Source organism: Phycodurus eques, chromosome 11 (assembly GCF_024500275.1).
Source record: "Phycodurus eques isolate BA_2022a chromosome 11, UOR_Pequ_1.1, whole genome shotgun sequence".
In the NCBI taxonomy this organism is placed as follows: domain Eukaryota; kingdom Metazoa; phylum Chordata; class Actinopteri; order Syngnathiformes; family Syngnathidae; genus Phycodurus; species Phycodurus eques.
The window spans coordinates 21,649,639-21,674,527 of NC_084535.1; the positions used below are offsets into that span (position 1 = coordinate 21,649,639).

General features: G+C 40.4%; 1 protein-coding gene across 1 annotated transcript in view; it reads right to left on the minus strand.

Moving 5' to 3' along the window:
- The window catches only part of thada (THADA armadillo repeat containing), a 133,809-nt gene that overhangs the window by 16,008 nt on the left and 92,912 nt on the right, over positions 1-24,889 (minus strand). The window contains 5 exon segments of the mRNA XM_061690981.1: positions 2,571-2,693; positions 2,827-2,977; positions 8,562-8,634; positions 12,092-12,216; positions 14,710-15,083. Of these exon segments, the coding sequence (XP_061546965.1) occupies positions 2,571-2,693; positions 2,827-2,977; positions 8,562-8,634; positions 12,092-12,216; positions 14,710-15,083 (846 nt within the window).

A 24,889-nucleotide genomic window follows, 5' to 3' on the forward strand; every position in this document is an offset into this window, starting at 1 on the left:
AATATAGGAGGCTGTGTTGTGAGGACATATAGCATAGTCAGTACATTTAAACGCACTAAAGAAAACCGAATTACTGCATTCAATGGATTGAAACTAGAATTTTAACACTTTAATTTAACCCTAGTGCCTGTTGCACTTTTTAAAACTTGGATAAATGCACACCGAGACAATTTGATTGAAAACCAAATTGCTTTCGCATGTATGCAAGAACGCTGACATTTACTGATTACTGGAACTGCCTTTCTGTGCATACTCCCGTCTCTGTGGCTGACAGTAAAAGGAAGGGTAGGGGAAGTGTTTGAACTGACAAGGAGATAAAGTCACGCCAGTTTAAAGAATTTGGGTATCAATATTTTAAAACATATGAATAGAAGGAAAAAAAGGGGCAGAATATATTTGAATTGTTATAAACTGTCACATGACAAATCCCTGTAGCAAATTGTAAAACAGGTGTATTTTTACACCCAAACTGACAACACAAATAAAAAACTGGGTGAAAATAATACAATTGTTGCAATTACGATTAAAAAAAAAGGTGGTCAAAATGTGATCGTTTTGATTCTTACAATTACAATAGGACTGCTAGGAGCTGGTCGAGCTCTAATAACACCAATTAACAAACAATCATGAACATAATCAATGGATACAATTGAAATAATGGTCTATGCATTGCACTCAGTCGAATGGTGACTGTAGAGATGCTTCTCTTCTTTGCTCATTAATCCATTGCTCCAGTTGCTCTTCCAACTCGGGCCACCTCGCCTTGTTTCAGCGGAAACCCAGCTTCGTCTTCTTGACTTGGCGAAGCTCATTTTCCTGCTTCCTCCACTTGCGAACCATGGATTCGTTGATCTTGAATTCTCTCACGGCTGCTCGATTCCCATGTTCCTCCGCATAACTAATAGATTGCAGTTTAAACTGTGCTTTGTAAGCGTGTCTCTTCGTAGGTGCCATTTTTTGGGGGTCCTTAGCTGAACCGATGCACATACCGGAACTATATACCTACTGGGGGTGTGTCTTTAGCGTCCTCTGTCACGCGCACCCTTCCCCCTTTGCGACCGCATGCTGTCCTCAGCCACGTCCGCCTTCCTCTATATAAGCAGCGTGTCGGCAGGAAATGCTCCCAGTCAGTCAAGCGGAGCGCTCATTAAAGTCACACAACATTTACAGATTTTGGAACATGGTGCACACATAAGGCGCGCCACATTCGCCCCGTCCATTTTGGAGAAAATTTAAGACTATTAAGTGCGCCTTACGTGAAAATACGGTAATCTATAATTTGACTGCTTCGTTTTAACCAGCTGTGCGCGCTTCTTTCCGTTGACGTGATCGAGACAGCGCGTTATGCCTCCATATCCATACTTCACATCCTGATGACACAAGATGGCTTCCCAGGTTCTTTAATCTAATATTTTCATGAAGGTATTAATTTCTGACTTTTCATTCCAGCCAGCGTCAGTTCCACGGATTATTGATCCCTTTGTCCTTATCAAGCTTCTTTACAATGTCAGTCTCGTCGTCCTCCCTCTTGTACCATATGTCCCTCCATGACACTGACATACCGCAAACTTATTAACGTAAAAACTTGATAGCATACAATGAATATAAATGTGTAGAAAGATTGCACTGATAAAATATAAATGGCGGAAGATTTGCACCTTGTCTACTGTAATACGGTCTTCAATGCTGTAAATATGTCAGTTACGATCACAGTTAATGTCAATGTCGAAAGAGTACTACGTAAACACAACCCCCCAGATTTTTTTTTGCAAATTTACACGATTTACATAAATGATAAATCTACGAGGAAAACTTTTTTTCCTTTCAGTCCTGAAAGATAAGAGAGAATCAAAACAAAAATAAGAAAAACTTTGTTGCTCATTTGCATATATCACGTCACTTCCTGTCCAAGTAGCTAGGTAACGTACGTATCATCAGTGAGCTGACTGCTTTCAAACTGTACCTGTTACAATGTGTGTGACTGTTTGCGCCTGCCATGGCAAACCAATTTTAGATTTAATGAGTATGTATAAGTGTGCGCCACCGTGGCATTTGTATTTTACATGGCTTCAATGTGTGTGTGTGTGGGGGGGCTTGTGTGCATTTTTTCAGCATTAAAAAGTGTCCCCCAACGCCGACCAAATGCCCACAGATCGAAAACGCTCTGGCACTGACACTGAGTATCGGTGGCTGGTATTAGCAGCCTTCAAGTGTACCAGATACTGAGAAATAAGGCCCAATACTGATACCTGGTATCGGTACTCGCCCATCCCTATAAATCATGTAGACATGCAATCTGAGTTGGATTCCAACATTTACATTTGCTAAACCAGGAGTTCATGGGAATTCTCAATGTGTGTTCAAAGAGAATTCAAGGGGCTTGGACAAAACAAACAAACAAACAAACAAAAAATTCCAACAACAAACAAGAGAACTTTGAACACTATATTAACTTGATATAAAAGTTGTGTTTATGAATATAAATAAAAGTTTACCACAAGGTGTAACCAACCCCTGGCAAAGAAAATCATTAATTAAGTGCTTCTGTCATTTCAACACTGAATATGTACCTGCACTAATCTGATGACTTGGTGCATTACCAATAAAGTCACAGGCAGAACTGCGAACTTCCGGGTCTTCATCCTGTAACAGCATAAACAAACTCCTCCACAGAGACACTGTGCTGACCAGACCTGAAGGCAAACACACATACACATGTACACAGGAACAAAACAGGTATTTTTTTTTTTTTTTTTATGTTTCACATCCCTTTCAGTATTCATTTCAAATGAATTTCCTAGAGCTAGTTTATGTTTGAGAACTCACCAAGCGGCAGCTCAGAGTTGGTCAGTAGTGTGCCTGTGCAGTTGACCAAAACCTTGGCAACCGTCAGCTTTACTTCCACAGGCTGTTCCTCACTGCAGGATGAGCACACTAGTGCACCCCACTGAGATAAGCAAGTCATTATACTTGCACCCTGCATGATAGGTTCAGCAGGAAATTAAAATGCATGTAAAATGTAGTGCACTCAATAGACTACAAACAGTTCAATTTTTTTTAGGATACCATTTCATTAAAGACAGAAAAGCCCACAATGGTCATTGAAATAACTTCAAACAATTAATAAAAAATAATGAAATTAACTCATCAAAATTGCTGTATTTTTGTGGTCCAACAGAGTTATTAAAAAAACAAATTAATGAAAACAAAAATGATGTTACCCATGGCTTAATATGCTGCACAACCTCTGAAGCAATCACTGCAATCAAACAATTTCTGCAACGATCAATGAAAGTTCAAACCTGAGAGAGATGGCTCAATATGCTAATGAGGAGTGGGCCAAAATACATGTTAACAGGGACACAAGTCTCACTGAGATTTAGAGAAACTGATTGCAGTGACTGCCTCAAAAGGCTGTGCAATAAAGTTAAGTTGATGGTCCCATCATTTTTGTTGTCCAGGATAGCTGTATTACTGGTAACCCCACCCCCCTTCCGCTTATCCAAGGTCAGGTCACGGGGCAGGAGATTTAGCGGGGAAGCCCGGACTTCCCTCTCCCCAGCCACTTCCTCCAGCTCTTCCGGGAGGATCCCGAGGCGTTCCCAGGCTAGCCGAGAGACGTAGTCTCCCCAGCATGTCCTGGGTCGTCCCCGGGTTCTCCTCCTGGTGGGACATGTCCGGAACACCTTACCAGGGAGGTGTCCAGGAGGCATTCTAATCAGATGCCTGGGCCACCTCATCTGGCTCCTCTCAATGTGGAGGAGCAGCGGCTCTACCCTGAGCCCCTCCCGGATGACCGAGCTTCTCACCCTCTCTCTAAGGGAGAGCCCGGACACCCTGCGGAGGAATTGTATTTCGTCCGCTTGTATCCAGTATCTTGTTCTTTCGGTCACGACCCACAGCTCGTGACCACAGGTGAGGGTAGGAACGTAGATCGGCCGGTAAATTGAGAGCTTCGGCCTTCGGCTTAGCTCCTTCTTCACCACAACGGACCGATACAAACTGGATCATTGCAGACGCTGCACCGATCCGCCTGTCGATCTGCCGTTCCATTCTTCCCTCACTCGTGAACAAGACCCCAAGATACTTAAACTCCTTCACTTGGAGCAGGACACATCCCCAACCTGGAGAGGGCACTCCACCCTTTCCCGACTGAGGACCATGGTCTCAGATTTCGAGGTGCTGATTCTCATCCCAGCTGCTTCACACTTGGCTGCGAACCGCTCCAGTGAGAGTTGGAGATCACGGCTTGATGAAGCCAACAGAACCACATCATCTGCAAAAAGAAGATATCCAGTACTGAGGCCACCAAACCGCACCCCCTCTACGCCTCTGCTGCGCCTCGAAATTCTGTCCATAAAAGTTATGAACAGAATTGGTGACAAAGGGCAGCCTTGGCGGAGTCCAACCCTCATGGGAAACGAGTCTGACTTACTGCCGGCAATCTGGACCAAACTACAGGTACCGAACAGCCCCTATCAGGGGTCTCGGTACCCCATACTCCCGAAGCACCACCGACAGGACTCCCCGAGGGACACGGTCAAAGGCCTTCTCTAAATCCACAAAACACATGTAGACTGATTGGGCGAACTCCCATGCATCCTCGAGGACCCTGCTGAGGGTATAGAGCTGGTCCACTGTTCCACGGCCAGGACGAAAACCACACTGCTTCTCCTCCTACTGGTAATTAGTTATTTTTTTAAAACAGTTTTGTTGGACCACAAAAATAAAGCTATAATTTTCATTGGTTAATTTTCAGTAAATTTTATTATTTGTTAGTGCCAAGTTAATGTTGTGACCATTGTGGGTTATTGTGTCTTTAACAGAAAGGTTTCCTTTATTTAGAATAGATCGTCACACAGTAGGGAAAAAAACAAATTAATAGAAAAGAACATACGCATCAATTCAAGTTGTATATACCATAGATGTACAGTAGTTGGATCGTGCCCTTTTGTTGCAGTTTTTAAAAAAATCTTTTGTCCTACATTTCTTGACTGAACAGGTCTGGCGGTAATCAGGCTTGGGTGTGATCAGTGAAAAGTTATTAGCCACAATTAATTCATGATTAAATAAGGGGGGTAATTCAATTTTTTCCACAGAGGGCCAGGTAACTTTAAATAGTTATTGTTGAATTTAAACTATTCTGCAAGGAAGATTGGGACAAAATATGACGTGAAAGAGTCATTGCCAGTTGTAGAAAATGTTTGATTTCAGTTGTTACTGCTGAGGATGGCCCAACCAATTATTAGGTTGAGGGGGTCATTACTTTTTCACACAGGGCCAGGTAACTTTACAAGTATTTTTTCCCTTAATAAATGTAATCATTGAAAAACAGCATTTTAAGTTGACTTGGGTTATATTTGTCTGAAATTTACATTTGTTTCATGAGGCTAAAAATAAAAGTGGAGGAAACTATTCAAAAATATAAGAATTTGAGGAAGGGGCCGATAATTTACATTATAAAGTATACATATTATTGTGTTTTACAACAATTAAGAACTATATTTATAATGTACCTGTGGATAAAAAAGTAAAGCTTATGGCCAAAATGTATGCGGGGAGTACTTAGTTCAGGCATGCCCAAAGTCCGGCCCGCGGGCCAAATCTGGCCCGTGTCCAAATTTTCTCCGGCCCGAAGCATCATGTCATAAAAGCAATGATATGTGGCCCGCCAGCAGTTTACCACAGTAAACAATACACACATACAAAAAAAAAGGCATTTTATATTTCACCAGAGGGTGGCAGTAGACCTGTGGCTGCACTCTCGTCGCGTGACCCCTGTGTGAACTTTTACCCCTGTGGTATGTTTTTAGCCCATTTCTAAAATGGCAACTGAAACTAAAAATAGGAAAGTTGACAACGAGGGCCGCCGTGTCCAGGAGGAGTGGATTTTTTCACTGACATACGAAACAACTGTGTCTGCCTAATTTGCCAAGAGACTGTGGCTGTTTTCAAATAATTTAATATTAAGAGGCACCACCAGACGAAACATGCTAACTACGACAAGCTAACGGCGAACGAATGCGCCAAAACACTTAAGCCACTGGAAGCTGTTTTGATAGCACAGTAGCACTTTTTCACAAGAGCGCGTGACTCAAATGAAAATTCTACAAAGGCAAGCTATGAGTCTCAGTGAATTGATTTTTTGTGATGATCTAACCACAGTTTGTATAGTCACTATACTATCAAACCACAGTTTGTATAGTCACTATACTATTCTTTGTCAAAATGCACTGGGATGTGATTTGTTAAAACAAAATCAATAAATACGTGTTTCTAAAACATTTCAGTCAACTTTCATAAAATAGTTCATTTGTATTTAATTTATTATTATTTTAACCTTTAACTATCCTGGTAATGCAATCGAAAACAGATTCTCATTTGCAATATCAACCTAGCTGCAGACAGCAAAGTGATACAGTTACATATTTACATGTTAATTTACAATGGTAATGGTTCGACAAATGTCAGGCCCCCATACATTTTCTCCTGACCAAATCTGGCCCTCTTTGCAAAAAGTTTGGACACCCCTGACTTAGTTACATACCTATCACCAGACGTTTAAATAAGCGAGCCTCTTTTAAAATACTGTATCAGTGCCACGTCCTGTTTTTGTAGCAACCTGATTCTTCCTTAATAATATTAAATGTAATATGAATAAACTGAATAAACACTGAAAATTGATGGTTGGATGGATAGCATCAAACGCACGTCCAGATATCCAATCGCTTCATGTGCAAGGGAGGGGAATCGTGAGGCTGTCATTTCACACTTGACAGCAGGACGTGGAGGACGTTTTCACCGGTCATCCTCCTCTAATTCCTCTTTTCCCATCTCGAGTATGCCTTTCATGTCATGTCTTCGAACATCAACTGTATGTCACTGGCAACTGAGGTCCGTAGGGAGATAAGGAAGTCACGGCAGAGAGAAACTCCCCACTGCGTGTTCCTTTACGTCATGACAGGTGGAAAGGCAGTAGCGTTAAAACACTCAGTTATAACCAAGTGGCTAAAACATCTTGTGAACTACATCGCTGGGTCACTAGCAAATTTACATACACACGTTAAAAGAAATTAGGTAAGTATCAATAAAAAACAGATAAGTGAGAGGAATGCTGGGTCGCACACGTGACCGTCCACGCAGCTGTTGGGCAGCCAATAGTTCCTCGAAAAGAGGTAGGTGTCTTTCATTTGTGGCAATTATTATGATTGTTTATAAAGTAATTATTGTATGATTATTTTATGCTACAAAAACAAATATACTTTGTGAGCTTTTTACAACTGCATTCTGCCCATTGTCTTACGAAGCCACTCCTTTGTTGCCCGGGTGGTGTGTTTGGGATCATTGTCATGCTGAAAGACCCAGCCACGTTTCATCTTCAATGCCCTTGCTGATGAAAGGAGGTTTTTATTCAAAATCTCATGATATATGGCCCCATTCATTCTTTCCTTTACATAGATCAGTCGTCCTGGTCCCTTTGCAGAAAAAACAGCCCCCAAGCATGACGTTTCACCCCCATGCTTCACAGTAGGTATGGTGTTCTTTGTATGCAACTCAGCATTCTTTCTCCTCCAAACACGACAAGTTGAGTTTTTACCAAAAAGTTCTATTTTGGTTTCATCTGACCATATGACATTCTCCCAATCCTCTTCTGGATCATCCAAATGCTCTCTAGCAAACTTCAGACGGGCCTGGACATGCACTTGCTTAAGCAGGGGGACACGTCTGGCACTGCAGGATTTGAGTCCCTGGCGGCGTAGTATGTTACTGAAGGTAGCCTTTGTTACTTTGGTCCCAGCTCTCTGCAGGTCATTCACTAGGTCCCTCCGTGTGGTTCTGGGATTTTTGCTCACCTTCTTGTGGTCATTTTGACCCCACGGGGTGAGATCTTGCGTGGAGCCCCAGATCGAGGGAGATTATCAGTGGTCTTGTATGTCTTCCATTTTCTAATAATTGCTCCCACAGTTGATTTCTTCACACCAAGCTGCTTACCTATTGCGGATTCAGTCTTCGAAGCCTGGTGCAGGTTTTCTGGTGTCCTTTGTCAGCTCTTTGGTCTTGGCCATAGTGGAGTTTGGAGTGTGACTGTTTGACGTTGTGGACCGGTGTCGTTTATACCAAATACTTATTTTCCTCCATAATTTGCTAATACATTCTTTAATAATCAGACAATGTGATTTTCTGGATTTTTTTCACTCATTTTGTCTCTCATAGGTGAGGTATACCTATGAAGGCAATTACAGGCCTCTCTCATCTTTTTAAGTGGGAGAACTTGCACAATTGGTGGCTGACGAAATACTTTTTTGCCCCACTATATTTAAAGTTTTATGGGACAAACTGACATAAAACAGCATTTTAAAAACTATACAATTGCGCTAAGCACACTGGAAAATCATCTGATTGTAAATAGTTTTAAAAATGCTGTTGTATGTCAGTTAGGCTCCTAATCCCTTAAATAGTTGAAATAATGTGAATGTTAATCGACACAGGACATTTTTTCTATGTTTAACAACATATTCAATTGTTAACCAATACATTGATGCTTTTAGATCAGTATTTACCTTCAAATCAGAGTTTGCAACCGGGACTACCAGTTGAGATAGCAGTGTCATGGCTGCACAATACAGCTCCACACTAAAACACACAAACATTTCAAAAATCAGTTGACATCAATTTACATGAGCTTCAAAGTTTTGTCCTAGATTGTAGATAATAGTCTGCTGCTTTCAGTAACCCTTTCTTCAAGATTTTCATTTTAGTGGGAATTATTGAATCTTAAAGGTGGGTCATCCTCTTTTGTCAATGGATGTTAAGACGAGAGAGTGAATATTTCTTAGTAGTTCACGTGAACCTATCATAATTAAACTTTCAAAATGATAATGTGATTTCATGTGTAAGCACCTCCAATGACATAAACAACAAGTATTGGGTTACTCTCCACCAAAAAACAAAAGTGTGCTGGTACTCACCAATACATTATGAAACACAAAAGCCAGACTCCCATTCAATCGCATGGAAGGTGAGGGCAAGCAGCAACCCAATCTCATCCTGCCTTGCCTCTAATCATAACCTTGAGGCCACTAGAAGGGAAAGTGGATCCGGGGTTCTGAGATTGTGGCCAGAAACAGGCTTTATAGGTCTAATACTCTTTGTAACCTGATCTTGGCTCAAGCCTGTACTTTCTTGAAATAGTGAGAAAAGTGCAGCAGTGGCTTGTCAAGTAGGTGTGTGTCTATCAATAGATGTCAAAGGGATTACAGTCTGCATATACACAAATACTGGAATATTCCATGACACACAAGCTTGTAAGAATAAGCTCTCTGACTCATGAACCTACTAAAACAAACTGCAACTGCCCTCAAACAGAATAGTTATGCACCAGTGGCCTTGAAGACATGTACAATACTATTATCTCTCCCAAAACTATATGTTTGCTACTAGAACTTTAGATTACAAATACTCTAGTTAAACTCTCTAGAAAAGAGGTTGTAGGCTTCAGACGACACAGTTCAAGTGTGGCTAGTGAACCTCAGCGTACTTTCCCGTTGGACTGTGGCTCTGAATGAAGGCCTGTCAGTAAACCTTCCACACCATTGTGAGGGATCTTTCATATGTTGAGGTGGGTATAAAAAAAAACAAAAAAAGAAAAACAAAACATAAGACAGTGAACTGAGAAGGGCAAAGTTGCATCTTCTCTGGTATCTCCTATCCATAACAGAACAACAGGAGTCTTGCAAAGACGAGGGGCTGTTTTGGCAGCATGTTTTTAGGTAAGAGCAGCAGGTAAAAAGGTTCAGGCGATGCTATTGTTGAATGGAAATGAATCACATTATCACATTACCCAAAAGAGTAATCCAGATTTATGCAAGATTAAATGTGAAATAAAATGTACATATTAGCTGTTATTTCATTAATTGTCAAGCAGGCATACGTTGTTTTTATACACATTTCCTCGAACAGTGGCATCTACTCTAATCAACACTGTGTCTCAGTTAATCACCACTTGAACACAATAACAGACACTCCCCTTTACCCATCAGGAAATAGTTGGGACTAACTGTAATTATCTTAGTTGATAGACACTATTGGCGGCACGGTGGACGACTGGTTGGTGCGTCTGTCTCACGGTTCTGAGAACCGGGGTTCGAATCCCGGCCCCGCCTGTGTGGAGTTTGCATGTTCTCCCCGTGCCTGCGTGGGTTTTCTCCGAGTGCTCCGGTTTTCTCCCACATCCCAAAAACATGCGTGGAAGGTTGATTGAAGACTTTTGGGATATTGTGGATGTCGTGTCCTCCGAGTCAAAGAGGAAAAGAACCATCCGGACTGTTATGGACGCAAAGTTCAAAAGCCAGCATCTGTGATGGTATGGGGCTGTGTTAGTGCCAATGGCATGGGTAACTTACACATCTGTGAAGGCACCATTAATACTGAAAGGTACATACAGGTTCTGGAGAAACATATGCTGCCATCTAAGCAACGTCTTTTTCATGGACGCCCCTGCTTATTTCAACAAGACAATGCCAAACCGCATTCTGCACGTGTTACAACAGCGTGGCTTCGTAGTAAGAGTGCGGGTACTAGACTGGCCTGCCTGCAGTCCAGATCAGTCTCCCATTGAAAATGTGTGGCACATTATGAAGTGTAAAATATGACAACGGAGACTCCGGTCTGTTGAACAGCTGAAGCTGTACATCAAGCAAGAATGGGAAAGAATTCCACCTACAAAGCTTCAACAATTAGTGTCCTAAGTTCCCAAACATTTATTGAATGTTGTTAAAATAAAAGGTGATGTAACACAGTGGTAAACATGACCATGTCCCAGCTTTTTTGGAACGTGTTGCAACCATAAAATTCTAATGTTTATTTGCTAAATACAATAAAGTTTATCAGTTTGAACATTAAATATCTTGTCTTTGTAGTGTATTCAATTAAATATAGGTCGAACATGAGTTGCAAATCATTGTATTCTGTTTTTATTTATGTTTAACACAATGTCCCAACTTCATTGGAATTGGGGTTGTAGTTAACTGTTGAGGTCATTCAAACACCATTCTTAACTTCACTGCTAACCAAAGCAGCAGCACCAACTGACATATCTACTAGTTTCTCGGTTAAATTAAAGAGAGAGTTGGCTTTTCAAACCATTTTTTTCATTTGGTCTTTACATTTCAATTTAATTTGACCTGAACTGTAATCTAGCGGTAACATTGTCTCATGTCATTCCATAAAATTAATTAGATTAACAATTTCATGTCCATTTACTGGCTATGAAAAAATACATGGTGGTTCAAATGCTGTAGGTACTGAAGTGTTGGAGTATAAACTGTAATGTACTTTACCCCATATTAGCCACTCAACAAAGCTAATGACTTTATAATTTGCACTGTCATATCGACCTTATTCACTTATAGTACTGTCTTTACACGTTTCTATATTTCTACCATAATCAAGCTAATTGACGAAACACATTCATTGTATAGCCTACAGTAAAGTTATATTTTGCAACATTTCCTTAAAAGCACATTTTAAATATAAAAATAACTTACGTGGCACGTGTTTTTTTTTATTCTGTAGGAAATAAATCCAATAAAAGCAATTTAATGAAAATACTGTACTTATGCCTGAATGCATTTTTTGAGGTCCATCAAAAAAAATTGGATAGTTCAGCGGTGCCCAACCTATCACGCAGAAGAAGCCAATAAAAACAAATGATGATGATGATATGATTTTAATGCCGTCCATGGTTGTAGGCGGAAAAAAGGTCATCACACATTGTTTGGCAAAAAGTAGATTCCCTGTCAAATCTGGTCATCAGATTGTGTCAAATAAGATTTGACAGGGAAACGCCCACATTTTAGAGTTGCTCCATCCAAAGTGCATATCTGGCATGAATGTGCAAAAATGACAGACTTAAGTGGATGGGAGAATCTGCGCAGCCAAAAGAAAAAAAACCATGCAACTGCACGCCCTTCCCCTCTTATGCACATGGGAGAATATAGCCCTATATGAATAGGATGTGACTTGTCAGGGGCCAACTATTTTATGTTAAGTATGATTACTCTGGGATTTGTTCATGTGACCGTTTCCCGACCTGTGTGCAGTCCTCTGAGCCAGAGTAAGCAGGTGCAGCAGAAAATTGTCCTGAGACAAATGTTGCACACCATCCATCCAATGGAGCGCATCACCACAGCTCAAAACACTCAACACCTGGAGCACCTGAGAAGAAGGAAGGCGAAGGGGAGATGAGGGTGACATGAAAAGTAGGAGATACTGATGTATTGCGTCTTTTTCATGAATGTTTCAAACACAGGCACTCAGTGGTATGGGTGAGTGAATTTGCCCTGGGATATCTATCAAAACAGGTTTGGTGTCTTCTCTCTCAGTAGCCGGGTTTACATGCAGACCTTTTTGTCATTGCAAATGAATTCATTCCGATTGAAGATCTCTGGTCAGCTGTTTACATGTGACGTGATCTAGTCAAATCGAGTGTATACATGTGTCACTACATTTAATTGGAACAGCTGTGACGTGTACATTAACGTAAACGTGTCATTTTTTAAAATGGAGGTCAGTCATCTTTTTAACACAGTAGACGGAATTGTTTTCACATTTTTACTACAACAACAGCTCGACAAAAACAAATTACAGCTAGTTAAGATGCCATATTTATGTGCGTAAACGATTATGTCGCCACAGATTTATGTCAGGACAGAGCATGCACACACAGAGCACAGCCCGGCACCATTACGATTCACAGTTCACATAACGAAAATTTACTTCAGATCCGTTTGGCAATAGGAATATTCCACCCCTGTGAAACCAAATGAAATTCCATTCGGATTAGGCCTGTTTACTCAATTGATGTGTTCATATGGAGCATTTTCATTCAGCTTGGGTTTCTAACTTGATTCTAATTGGAATACAAGGCTGCATGTAAACCACACTAGTGTGGCTTCCTCGTCGTTTTATTTTAACACCAGTTGAGCATCCCTTTTCACCCCCAAACTAAAAGCACACTTTCTTATCCACTCTCTACCACATGCCCAGGAATATTCTACATTCATTTATACCGCTGTAAAACATTAGCATCCGTCCAGTTCCATTTCTATTATATATATATTTCTTTCCACCAGTATTCTTGCTTCTCCGCCTTTCCACCCTCAACCACCGTCGCTTCACGTACTGTTGTGTTTCTCCAGAGGAGGAAAGACATTGTTTTCTGCCACATGAGACCCTCATCACAAAACAAATCTTGCAGAGAACTTTTGTTGACATTTCTACAGCATAGTTCATTGATTATTTTCTCTTTGAGGCCCCTATGTGTTATTTGGCCTTTAAAATAAATATTACTTTGTAGGATTTGTGTGGGTGGAGTGTGGGGAGAACGAAAGGCATGTAAGCATTTGTGTGTGAGCTTGAGTATTCCGTTGTATATTTGCAAATGCTTAAAAAAGAACAGTTACAAAAACAGTAGCAGGGCTACTCTTTGTAGCAATATTGTCTAATTGACTGTCAGAAAGAATTTCAACTCCCACCACCGGCAGAAGGAGCTGGGAGTCACATCCCGGAGGAGGCGGGGCGCAATTAAGTCCGAGGGGGCTATGTTCCGTACCACGATTGCTGACGCAGCCAACCGTAGCTGTGGCTGTAAATTGGTTGGGTGCTTGTCGTGGTGGTAATCCCTGAATCTGCTAGTGGACACCGGCAGGGAGGGATGCTGTCCAGCTGAAGAAAGAGTCCTATCGGGCTGTTTTGGCCTGTGGAACTCAGCATGTTGGGTACGAGCAGGCCAATCGGAATATGATTTTGGAGGTTGCTAAAGCAAAAACTGAGGCGTGGAAGGCGTTTGATAATGCCATGGAAAACAACTTCCGCACGGCCTCAGGGAAATATTGGTCCACCATCCGGTGTCTATGTAAAGTGGGGATGGGGCACAGCCAAACTCGACTTAGGACGTCGTGGGTCGGTGGGGGGAATACTTGAAAGACATGCCACACACAAGTAGAAACTAGAGGCTGCTTGTTTGACACACTTCAGCAACATCACATGGACAATGCCTCAAAGTCTGAGACCATGGTCCTCGGTCAGAAGAGGGTGGAGTGCATGCTTTAGGAGGGGTCCAAGTATCTTGGGGTGTTTGTTCATGAGTGAGGGAAGAATGGACCGAGAGATAAGCAGGCTGATTGGTGCGGCATCCGCAGTGATGCAAACTTGGCCTGTTGTCATGAAGAAAGAGCTGAGACGAAAGGCTAGATTCCCCACCCTCACCTAGGGTCACAAGCTTTTGGTCGTAACACATATGACCTAATCTTGAAAAAGGAAATAAGCTATATTTTCCCCTCCAAAAGCTGTTAGATTGAAAGCCTCGCAAACCTTCCTGAATGCGAACGAGGTAAAGACCAAATGAGTCAACTCACGACCAGGGCGGTTGACAAACTCTCCTGTGGCAGATTAGTGTCTTACGCAAGCCTTTGTAGGATGGATTTGGAAATTCAATCAATATGCACTAAAAGTCATTGTCGGTCTGTGAAAATGTTAGGAGTACGTATAAGGTTTGCAGAGTTCTCCACCCAAGTATGTAGTTAAGAGCTTCATGTACAGCTATGAACATTGGATGATGCACACGCACGCACACCTCAAAAATATGGGCTGGGCACTAAAGAAACACATTTACTCTGTGTGTGTGCGCGTGCATGCGTGTGTCCTCACCTTGGCCAGACACGGGGGGTGTCTCTCATGAAGAGCTAGTCTTGTCAGGTTCAACACGGTGCTCTCATTTAGCCATGCAGGCGGCCTCTCCTGGTCTTCCCCCTCTTTAAGTCTCATCATGACCCTCTCAAGAACCAACTCCCTAACCTCATACTGTGGACAATTTAGCAGACATTCCAGGAGTGGAGTTGTGAGCTGATGCCTCCCCCAGAGCTCAGGGATCTCAATGCTGGCACTGAGGGCGACCCTGGTCAAGCTGAGCATGTACTGGATGCAGCCGGGCTCCTGGTTGGATGTGGGGCTGTTGTTGGTGACCAAGGTTGAGGTCAACAGGACGGACAACGTCTCTTGACGGAGCTTGTTAACCTCTGAATCTGATGGACACAAGAAATTACACTATTTAGTCCATACGATCGACTTGAACAAGACAAGGTTATGAATGCCGTTTGTTTATTGCGTTTGCAAGATTATGCAAAAATTACAAAAGTGGTTTCCATGAAATGAGTGTTGCTTGGGTCAAGGAAGAACTGAATACCTTTGGTGCAGATCTAGATAAACATTTGACATATGATTTTTTTCATTTTTTTTTTCTTTTCTTTTTTTTTTTTTTCATTTTTGTTTTCCAGAATGCTTATATTAGGCCCAAGTGTGCTATTGGAGTCAATAGCTAGAGCTGTGTTGAAATGTATATATATATATATATACATATATATACGTATATATATATATATATATATATATATATATATATACGTATATATATATATATATATATATATATATGTATATATATATATATATACGTTTATATATATATATATATATATATATACGTATTTATATATATACACATATATATATATACGTTTATATATATATATATATATATATATACATACATACATATGTATATATAGATACGTATATATATACGTATACACATATATATATATACATATATATGTATATATAGATACGTATATAAATACGTTTATATATATATACACATATATGTATATATACATATATGTATATATACACACATATATATATATATATATATATATATATATATATATATACATATATATATATATATATACGTTTATATATATACATATATGTATATATACATGTATATATACATATATATGTATATATACGTATATATATAATATATATATATATATATATATATTGGAAAGGTTACGTCAGTGTCTGTTTGGAAATATGTCTTTGCCAACCCAGCCACCTGTGGACGTACACACTTGGGGATTGATGGACACACAAACACACATTGGCACACACAAACTGAACTATTTCCTCTAAAATGCAAGTAAAATTTTGAGGCGCTGCCACGTTATCATTACTTGACACTAATCAAAAGCTGCACTCCTGCATACAGTAATGTGTCGGACTCCGCACTGATTCTGCTTTTGACAGTCAAGTCTTTCTCATGTAGACACACACTGAACCCAATGCAACTGAAGCCGGCCCTGCAGCACAAGTTAAAATGTGTCCTGAGAAAAGAGCGGGAAATTCAGCATTCCTGCAGAGATGGGCTGGTTTATGGGCCAGGTTACTATGGAACCTGATCCTCAAATGGGGGTCCAGGGCCAAACAGGCATAGCCTAATAGACATAATGGTGGGCAGGAACACAGTAATGATACCAATGATGAAGGGAAGTGAGACGGGAGGATGACTGAGGTAGACCGTGCTATAATTAAATACATGCTGTGTGAAAGCACGTCACATATAATCACTTAAATACAAATCTACTGTCGTGACTTGAATTAAAAAAGACTAAAGTGCTACACAGTAGAGGCAAGTAAATAGAGAAAGAGAACAGTAGTGGATGCTGGTTTTACAATGGGATTCATCCAAATATGTGTGGGAGTATACTAAGTATACTAAACCAGGGTTCGGGAAATTTTCATGTGATTCTTCAACTCTGATCACAAACGGCTTTTGATATACTCACAGCTGTTTATTTAGATCTACATAAAAGCATTATGCCACAGGTATCACATGTAGTTTTTACTATTACATGTTTTTTATTACAACATGCTGTTACCAAAACACTGAGAATAGGGTATATCCTGGCAAGTTGGCATGGCTTATTTGGTGCAAACCTTAATTCCATTCATATTTAACACACCAGAACAAAACCTTTCATATACAGTGAACCCCACACAGATTTGCAGTTCAGCATTTGCAAACTGACTCAATTGTGGATATTTTCTGGGAACCTATCCTTTATTATGTGATGAAAAGCTCACCTATTTGCTGTTTTTGAGCTCAGGCCAAAGCAATAAAAGTATTACTTTGGTGTCATCTTATTGCATATCGGTGCTAAAAAACTATGATTAACTGAATTGAAGAGCTTGATTTCGACAAAAGTAGTGCTTTGCTGCCATCTTGTGGGATAAACTGTATAGGCAGTTCTAAAGCTTTTTAGATTACTCACAGATTTTCGCTAATTGAAGCAGCGCTCGGTCCCTATCAATCCACTATTCGTGGAGGAACACAGTCATGTTTTGTGCAACAACATACTGTATGAAGGAGAATTGCATATGTACTGTATAAAGACCTGACAATGTTTGACTTCTGTTTGAGCACCAAAACCTGCATGGATATGCATTTTGTTCGTTGTTGTTTGTAATTAATGTTCCAACGTCGTGAGCCCACGTGGCAATATGCTATACGAAATGATGCCGTCATTGCCAACTGAGGGATGAAAGGTCATGGGCATTCAATGTTGATTTCTGTCCTTGCTGCTTATGTGCAGAGATTTCTCTAGTCTCTGAATCTTTTGACAATATTATGGACCATGGGATAATGAAACCCCGAAATTCCTCGCAATTGTATATTGAGAAATGTTCTTAAACTGTTGGACTATTTGCTCACAGTTAATCACAAAGTGGTGATCTTTGTCCCATCCTTGCTTGTGAACAACTGAACCTTTCAGGTATGCTCTTTTTATACCCAATCATGACGTTCACCAATTCTGATTTCCATTTAACCTATTCACCGGCAAAATATTCCAAAGAGGTGTTTTTTGAGCATCCTCAACTCTCCCAGTCTTTTGTTGGCCCTGTCCCAGTTTTTTCGGAACATGTTGCACGCATCAAATTTAAAATTAGGGAATATTTGAAAAAAAGACAAGAACACAAAAAAAAAAACACGTGAACATTTATGTTTTAAAATTAAATGTCTTTGCAGTGTATTCAATTGCATATAGGTTTTAAAGGGTTTGTAAATAATTGTATTCTGTTTTTATTTACATTTTGCACACCCTCCCAACTTCATTGGAATTGGGGTTTGTTGAAATAGTATCTCACAGCACCTGTTTTTGCAAGTCAAAATGCATCAATAGGGGAAACAGCCCCGAGTGACAGTCTCTTCAGTCATTTTAAAATCTCTTAATCTCATTTTCCACAGGAAGACAGTATGTTCAAGGTCCCACATATACAGTGTACTCACTATCATACAACCTACACCACATGTAATGCATATATCTAACTATATTTAACAGCCATGCAATCTGCATCTCATTTCCATACGCCTGGGCATCCATCACCTTCAGGAATATCAAGTCTGAGTGCACCAGATTTATCTAACACTATTCTGACTTGTCTGATGCCAGATTGACACAGCAATCAATGGCCAAATCGCATATCAAATGTCAACCTTATCCTGCAGCCAAGACTCTCATACCCTGTAAACCCAAATGATGTACTGTATACTTCCATCTTGTCACCCTTTCACCATCCATTTCTCCACGAAGGCCCCTGGCTATAAGAGAGCCTTAGAAAAAAATCTGGTCCCAATGGACAACAGCCATCAACAATGTGTAGAGATCATAGAAAGCATCCATCCGTTGATTTTCTACTGCATACCCTGTTTCTAAGAAGAAAATAATCATACCAAATATATTTTTGTGATGTTAAATAGTTGCTTACTTACTTCTTAATCTTATTTTAGTTATTCTTTGTTAAAATACCACCAGTGTATACATTCTTAGGTAATGGCCAAAAAGGGGTCGTTGACCTATGCACAATAACTTTTAATCACGTCATCTTTGTGTGCAAGTTGATACTTGTACCAGATGTAATGAAATTCCTTCATGGCATTCCTGAGATATCATGTTCACATGAGTAGGTTGGTCGGATGGGCAACCTGAGAGTGTATTGACTCTTATTACAGCTGGTGCAAATGCATTAAAATTTGTTCTTTGAACTGATACAGTGCATCAACATAAATCCCAACAGTGTATGGCATGGGTGTGGATATGTGTGATGCATATAAAGATTAAGAGCTTGGTTTGTCAGAAGGTAATTAAAAACATGAGGAAAATGTTTTAAGTTGTATGAAGTTGCACGTGTGCAAGTGTGTATCAGTAAACGTTCTGGCTCTCTACTGTACAGTCCGCAGCCCTGTAAAAACTGGCAGTAAGGAGGCTTTGCTGTGTTAAGCTACAACCTTGGCTAGACACGTGCATGTGCTCTTACATGCCAGTACACAGCTGGAGTTCACATCAACTTCCACCATCATTAGCCAAACTGTGAAAAACAAACCCCAGACACTGTGTGTGTCTGTGTGTGTGCATGTATTGCCTGAAAAGAGAATAACAGTTTGCTTTACAGACATCTCTTTCAACACACTACCTTTTGCTGCATTTGAGGGATAGTTTGATCACTTATATTCCCATGGTAATGTGACAAGCTACAACTGTTAGTGGAATATCAAAATTGGAATGCCCCTGAAATAGTAGACATTGGAAGAGTGAATGTGAAGGAAAATATATGCCTATATGCCCCAAAAAACACCAGTTAACTTCTTTTTACAATTGCATGACAGTTCGGAATGTTAAAAATGTAACTTAATACATTGCCTGCACACTTGGAAAAAGCTTTTATAATAGTGACAGTTCATCGTGGAATGGATTAGTTCAATTTCCAATATTTCTTGCAGAGGTGGGTCACAGTCGGAAATTACTCTCAAGTAAGAGTGCTGTTACTTTAAAATATGATAAAATATAAGTAAAAAGTAATACTTCAAATGATTACATGCGTAAGAGTATGTACTCATTGAAAAAAAAACTACTCAAGTTCTGCATAACTGGTCAATAAAACTGGCGCTGGGCGTTATCCTTGAATTTTTTATTTTTTTTTAATCAGCGCATCAATGCCAAATAGACAAAAATATCAAATGGAACTAGTGGGGATAAGTGGAACGGAAGATGAATGAATGAATTATTGTATAATTTCAGATATTGCCCAATAATATTAAAATCAGCCATTAGAACTGGTCTTAAATTAACTTTCTTTGTTTACACTCGTGTAACAGGCTCACCACGCAAATTTTACAGAGAAAACTGGAACTTTCAGACTTTTTTCGGGAGATACAGATGACAGCGCATGACAAAGCTGTTGCTTTTTATAGCATGTAAGGTAGATTTATAGATTGAATGAGAGGCCAGGGGTGTCCTGCCTCTTCTGACTGCGCGTCGTTCAAATAAAGTAGCCAGTTAGAAATCTTTGCTTCTGTGTATGGCCACGGAGACTTTGTGTGTGATTGCCTTCCTCTGTTTGATTGGTGAAATGGAATCAAAAGTCCTTGTGGTTCGGTTGCATTGTTGAGTTAGTCACTTGACAGCGCCTGAGGCACAAGTCTCTCAGACAAGCCAAAACAGACTGCACAAGCAATAGATTGATAAAAGTACCAAGCGAAATGTAGCTCTATATGACAGAGTAAAAGTAGTGTTTCTTAACAAAAATCCATCCATTTTCCATACCACTTATCCACTTAAAGGGTCGCAGTTGTGCTGGAGCCTACTGCAGTTATCTTTGGGCGAGAGGGAGGGTACACCCTAAACCAGTCGCCAGCCAATCACAGGGTACATGTAAACAAACAACCATTAACACTCACATTCACACCTCCGGCCAATTTAGAGTCTTCAATCAACCTACCATTCATGTTTTTAGGATGTGGGAGGAGAAAACCCACGCAGGCATGGGGAGAACATGCAAACTCCACACAGGCGAGGCCGGATTAGAAACTCCTCAGGACTGTGAGGCAGATGTGCTAACCAGTGGGCAAGCGTGCCGCCCTTGTTCACAAAAATACTCAAGTAAAAAGTATGTTGCATTAAAATTACTCTGAGATCTACAATTTATCCCAAAAGTTGCTTAAATGTATCTGAGTAAATGTAGCGCATTACTACTACCACCTCTATGGGACAATATTGATTCTATAGCTACACAAATCAGAGGATGACCAGTAGAACGGAATGGGTTGTGTTCAACCTTAGAGATTGCACTGTAGTAATTGGACAGCAGCATAGAAAGGTTTATTTTGCACATTCTGTTGAGTTCTAAAGCAATGCAATGTAATACAGTTCTTGAGTCACAAGTTTAGAGAAGTGAGAATGCGTGCACCAAGGAAACTTGTGACCCATTTCAGAGGTTGAATTTATTTTTTTAAAGGAGCGAGTAGAGATTTGGATTGGCTGGCGAAGATTTAAGGCTATAAAAGCACATCTTAAAGTTCGACGATGAGTGAAAGTAGCTAATTATGAGGGAAAACAAGGTTTAGCAAGCTGTCAGCGATGAATATCAATCACGTGCTGTGATAAAGTTCTAATTGTGGGAACATGTTTCATGGGTGTTTTGCTACTGTCAAATGGGTGTCTAGGATAAGGATAGCTATTAAAAAAAATTTTCCATTACACACAAACAAGTTACTTTAGATATTGCATTTTTCCCATCTCAGCCTGGAACCAAGTTGAGGTTTTAATACTTTCTAAGAAATACATGATGAAAGAAATTTCTGCTACATAAACATACACATTCTTAAGGTTATTCAAAACAAGGTCCTTTGATTTCTCCAAATTACTTATTTATATCGCAGGCGTTGGGTGTTATCCTTGCATCTCTAGAACCATCACTTCACAAGAAACCCCCCCAAAACGGCATGTTTGCTGAGCCATTAACATTGCATAGTAAAAAAGAGCAAGCCATTTTCAACACTTGAGATTGGTCAATGAGGCGTAGACGGCATAGGTGGGAGCAAGCTGGCGTCCTGGTCAGGCTAAGACACCGAGGATTTCAAATGCCGCTTCCGTTGATTCACCTTGCAAATCTACGTTCTCTACCCAACAAAATGGACGAGCTTCATCTCCTCACAAAGACCAGTAAAGACTTCGCTCGTTCTGCTGCTGTCTGCTTCCTGGAGACTTCGCTTTGTGATGGCGCCGTACTGTTGCCCGGCTTCCAACTACACCAAGCGCACCGTGACAAGGAGCTGAAAACGCTCAAGACTGTAGGGCTGATCGTGTACTTCAGGAAACATCCTTCACCACAACTGCTGCTCACACTGTCCAACTGCCCCATGTGAACCGTCAAGACCTTCAAGTTCTTGGGAATTACAGTCTCTCTGGACCTGAAGAGGGAGACCAACATCAACTCTATCCGCAAAAAGACCCAGCAAAGGATGTACTTCCTATGGCTTCTGATTAAGTACAGCCTGCCACTATTGAGGCAGTTCAACACAGCAGTTATTGAATCGGTTCATTATTCATCTATCATAGTCTGGTTTGGTGCTTCCACAAATAAGGACAAAATCAGACTGCAACAGACAGTCAAGACTGGCGAAAAATCATCGGTACCCACCTACCCACTCTTGAGGACTTGCACACTGCCAGAACTAAGACAAGGGCATGCAAAATTCTCTTGGACTGTCCACATCCTGGACACCACCTTATTCCAGCTCCATCCCTCAGGTAGGCACTATTGAACAATGCAAACTAAAACCAGCAGACATTCCAACAGCTTCTTCTCTCTTGCATTCAACCGCTTAAACAATTGACTTACAATTTCATTGTAACATGCTGCCAACTTTGGACATTTATGTTGGGACACTCCTACATTATTCGTGCACTCGCTGTTTTATCACGCTGCACTATTAGCATACTGTTGTTGAGTACTACTGGCCATGTAGTTATTTGAGAACTCTGCACCATTTGCACAATCATCACTGGACCAGATCATCACACAATTAGTCACTTTAAATTGTTCTAAATTGCTTGAGGACACTGCATAATTTGCACAATGCCATTATATCAGCCTTACCACACTAATGGTACACTTTCATTGCTCAATGACTTTCCATACTTGACTTTTTATAGTCCTAAATGTAAATTTTGTCAAAATGGTCGTCATACGAGAGTGGCTCCACCAACCGGAGACAAGTTCCTTTTGTATTGTAATGTACTTGGCCAATAAAGCTGATTCTGATCATTTGTAAAAATAACAGACCCACGCGTGGACTGACCAATACTATAGATTTGTGGGGGGAAAAAATAAAAATAAAAAATATATATATATGAAACTGACCAAATTTGGATAAAGGAGGTTTAGGTCAGTGACAAGATGTTCTTGGGATCACAGGAAACCATGATTTTTTTCTGACTGGATTTGATCTGCTTATTATTGTATGGCTGTTAACCAATTTATGCAGCTGTCCAGACTTCTCCGAGTCAGGAATTATAGTACGTGCCACAAAAGTATTTATGATTTACTTTTGATAAATACTCGCCACATTTGTTCATGTGGTGAAAACAAATGCTATTGGCTGTGGTACTTCGCCAACGTTAACATTTTTTTTGTTTTTTTGTCTTGTTGGGAATCTGTACTTGAATTGACTGGTGCCGATGGTGATGATATGGGGCTGTTTGGATTGCTATCCCCAGTGGCTTACAGAGATGTTGCAAGTGTCAGAAGTGACACACCTGATGCCAATAGCACTATGATTTGTTTCCACGTCATTGTTTGTTACCAAGCGGCACGGTGGACGACTGGTTAGCACATCTGCCTCACAGTTCTGAGGACCCGGGTTCAAATCCGGCCTCGCCTGTGCGGCGTTTGTATGTTGCGTGGGTTTTCTTCTGGTGCTCCCGGTTTCCTCCGACATCCCCAAAACATGCATGATAGGTTAATTGAAGACTCTAAATTCCCTGTAGGGGTGAATGTGAGTGCAAATGATTTTTTGTTTATATGTGTCCTGCGATTGGTTGGCGACCAGTTCAGGGTGTACCCCGCCTCTTGTCTAGAGTTAGGTGCGCTAGGCTCCAGAACCCCCATGACCCTAGTGAGTAAAAACCGGGATGGTAAATGAATGAATGTTTGTTACCAAGACCCTAATGAAGGCCAGTGGACCGATGCCGCTGCTGTTTTTTTTTTTTTTAAAACCCTAAAAATAAAGCATTTTCACATTCATGGTATCCAACTGAGTGCCTGGACCTGGAATTCTTTCCAACCTATTTTTGAAGCATATTTAAGTTGGTGACCCAATGTTATTTGCGGGAGTGACTGGGTTAAATACACTGACATCATGAAAACAGTTATTTGAGTGTTGCAATACGTTGGGTGTCATTTTTAACTGCTATTATGGAATTACACCACAGCAGTGCTGTCTGAGAAAATGTTGGAACTCACTCCTGTAATTGTCAAAGAAGAAGAACCACAACAAATGAAAGATTTTCTTTCCTTATGCTAATGTGTCAGACCATTTCATATATTTTTAAACAAGTAAATATTATTTCACAACATTGAGGATGGAAACGAGTGTATTCAGTTGAGAAGGAGTAACGTTATTACAGAGCTGTCAACCTATAGAAATCCACCTTCAGAAAAATTTGTCTGAATTTTCATATTTTTAAAATTATGTCAATAATATTACCGTGGGACTGTTATTGTCGTACATTATGTAATCCATCCATCCATTTTCTGAGCCGCTTCTCCTCACTAGGGTGGCGGGCGTGCTGGAGCCTATCTCAGCTATCGTATATTATGTAATAGGATGAAAATAATTCTGCATATTGTTTATTATGTCAATAATATTACCATGGGACAGTTACTGTAGTATATTATGTAATAGGATAAAAATAATTCTGTATATTGTTCAAACTGAGAACCTGTCTGCTCAGCCAGCATCAGCTGAGCGGCAGCTCCTCCCGAGTCCCCCACTCACCAGTGAGCCTAACATGGGAAATATTCGCATTGCCAACCCTGTTTCAATTTGTTATTAGCGAGTGGACAACGCGAAAACTGGCAACAATGCTGGGTCTACAATTTGCCTCGTATCAAACATGTATCACAATTATTTTTTTGCTCGTTT